The 1070-nt window shown below is 44.3% G+C and overlaps 1 protein-coding gene across 4 annotated transcripts in view; it reads left to right on the top strand.

Annotated features, from left to right (window-relative positions):
- Positions 1–207: 207 nt before the first annotated feature.
- LOC111869888 (zinc finger protein 239) overlaps positions 208–1070 on the top strand; it is a 91948-nt gene continuing 91085 nt past the window's right edge. For 2 of the 4 annotated variants that reach the window (XM_033753584.1, XM_023861737.2), the window contains exon 1: positions 214–365. In XM_033753584.1, coding sequence (XP_033609475.1) covers positions 333–365 — 33 coding nt within the window. In that variant the 5' untranslated portion in view covers positions 214–332. Of the gene's footprint in view, positions 366–1070 lie in introns of all 4 variants that reach the window. The other 2 variants (XM_033753586.1, XM_023861749.2) reach the window with 2 other exon arrangements.

Below are 1070 nucleotides of genomic sequence, written 5' to 3'. Positions count from 1 at the left end.
TAAGTGTTACAGCTTTAATCAGATTAATTGGCGCCGACAGCGTCGTGAAGTAAAAGAATATAAATATGTTCGCCAAAGTCACGTTTATTTTTCTTAGAAAATATAATCGTACATAAGTTGGCAATCGTGATCATTTGATACTCAAATCAGTCAGTAGATGTCACGCTCATCAGCCACGAGAACAGGTGACTGACTGCAAGGCAACAAGCATCGCGCCGCGACTCAGCGCAGAGGTGACTGAAATAGAGAAGTTACGCTGCTTGGTTGGAAGAAGAGGACGATGTTTCGGCCTCTTAAGGCAGTGTAATTGAAGGGAAATAAGAAATGTAGTGATGAGACTTGATGTCCCACCGGCAAGGATTAAGGTAAGTCTTCCTGGTTGGTGTGTAGTCTGTTGATTAGGTAACAAACGTGTGGAAGGGACTAGCTGCCTGTATCTTTGGGATAGAAAAATTCGCTGAAACAGCAAATTCGAATGTATCGCAGCACATCGTAAAGTGAGCCATACTGTGTTGGAACAATTGAAGAAACAGAATTAGTGAAATGATATACAGTGCGTACAATCAAGTGCGCGCCGCGGCTGCAATTTGCCGTGAGTCATACCACCGCAGAACGGATGCAACTCCTCCCCGCGACTGCAGTGCCGTTCCCCGATATCGTGAGTGTAGTGGTGTCGCTGAGTCTCCGTCCATCAGTTGCTCTACATGCACACATTTATAAGAATACAGTAAAAAGATAACTTACCGTGGTTTATAACAGGTGCTGAAAGTGACCTCCTTCTGCTTGCAAACATGCCGCGCATCTCACAAATAAATTACGCGACACTCTCTGCAGTTCGTCGACGGTAATTGAATGAATTACGCGTGTAATTTCATTTTGAAGACTATCAATGCTGCGGGGATTATTTTTGTAGACTTTTTGCTTCAGGTTGCCCCAAAGATAATAATCAGAAATACTGAGATCTGGGGATCTGGGAGGCCACAGTCCTCTACTGACAATTCTGTCTTCAAACACTTCCTGTATTGCGACCATGGATGCATTAGCCGTATGTGCTGTAGCGTTGTCCTGCT

Source organism: Cryptotermes secundus, unplaced genomic scaffold, assembly GCF_002891405.2.
Source record: "Cryptotermes secundus unplaced genomic scaffold, Csec_1.0 scaffold653, whole genome shotgun sequence".
Lineage (NCBI taxonomy): Eukaryota > Metazoa > Arthropoda > Insecta > Blattodea > Kalotermitidae > Cryptotermes > Cryptotermes secundus.
This window is presented reverse-complemented; position numbering and strand designations above follow the sequence as displayed.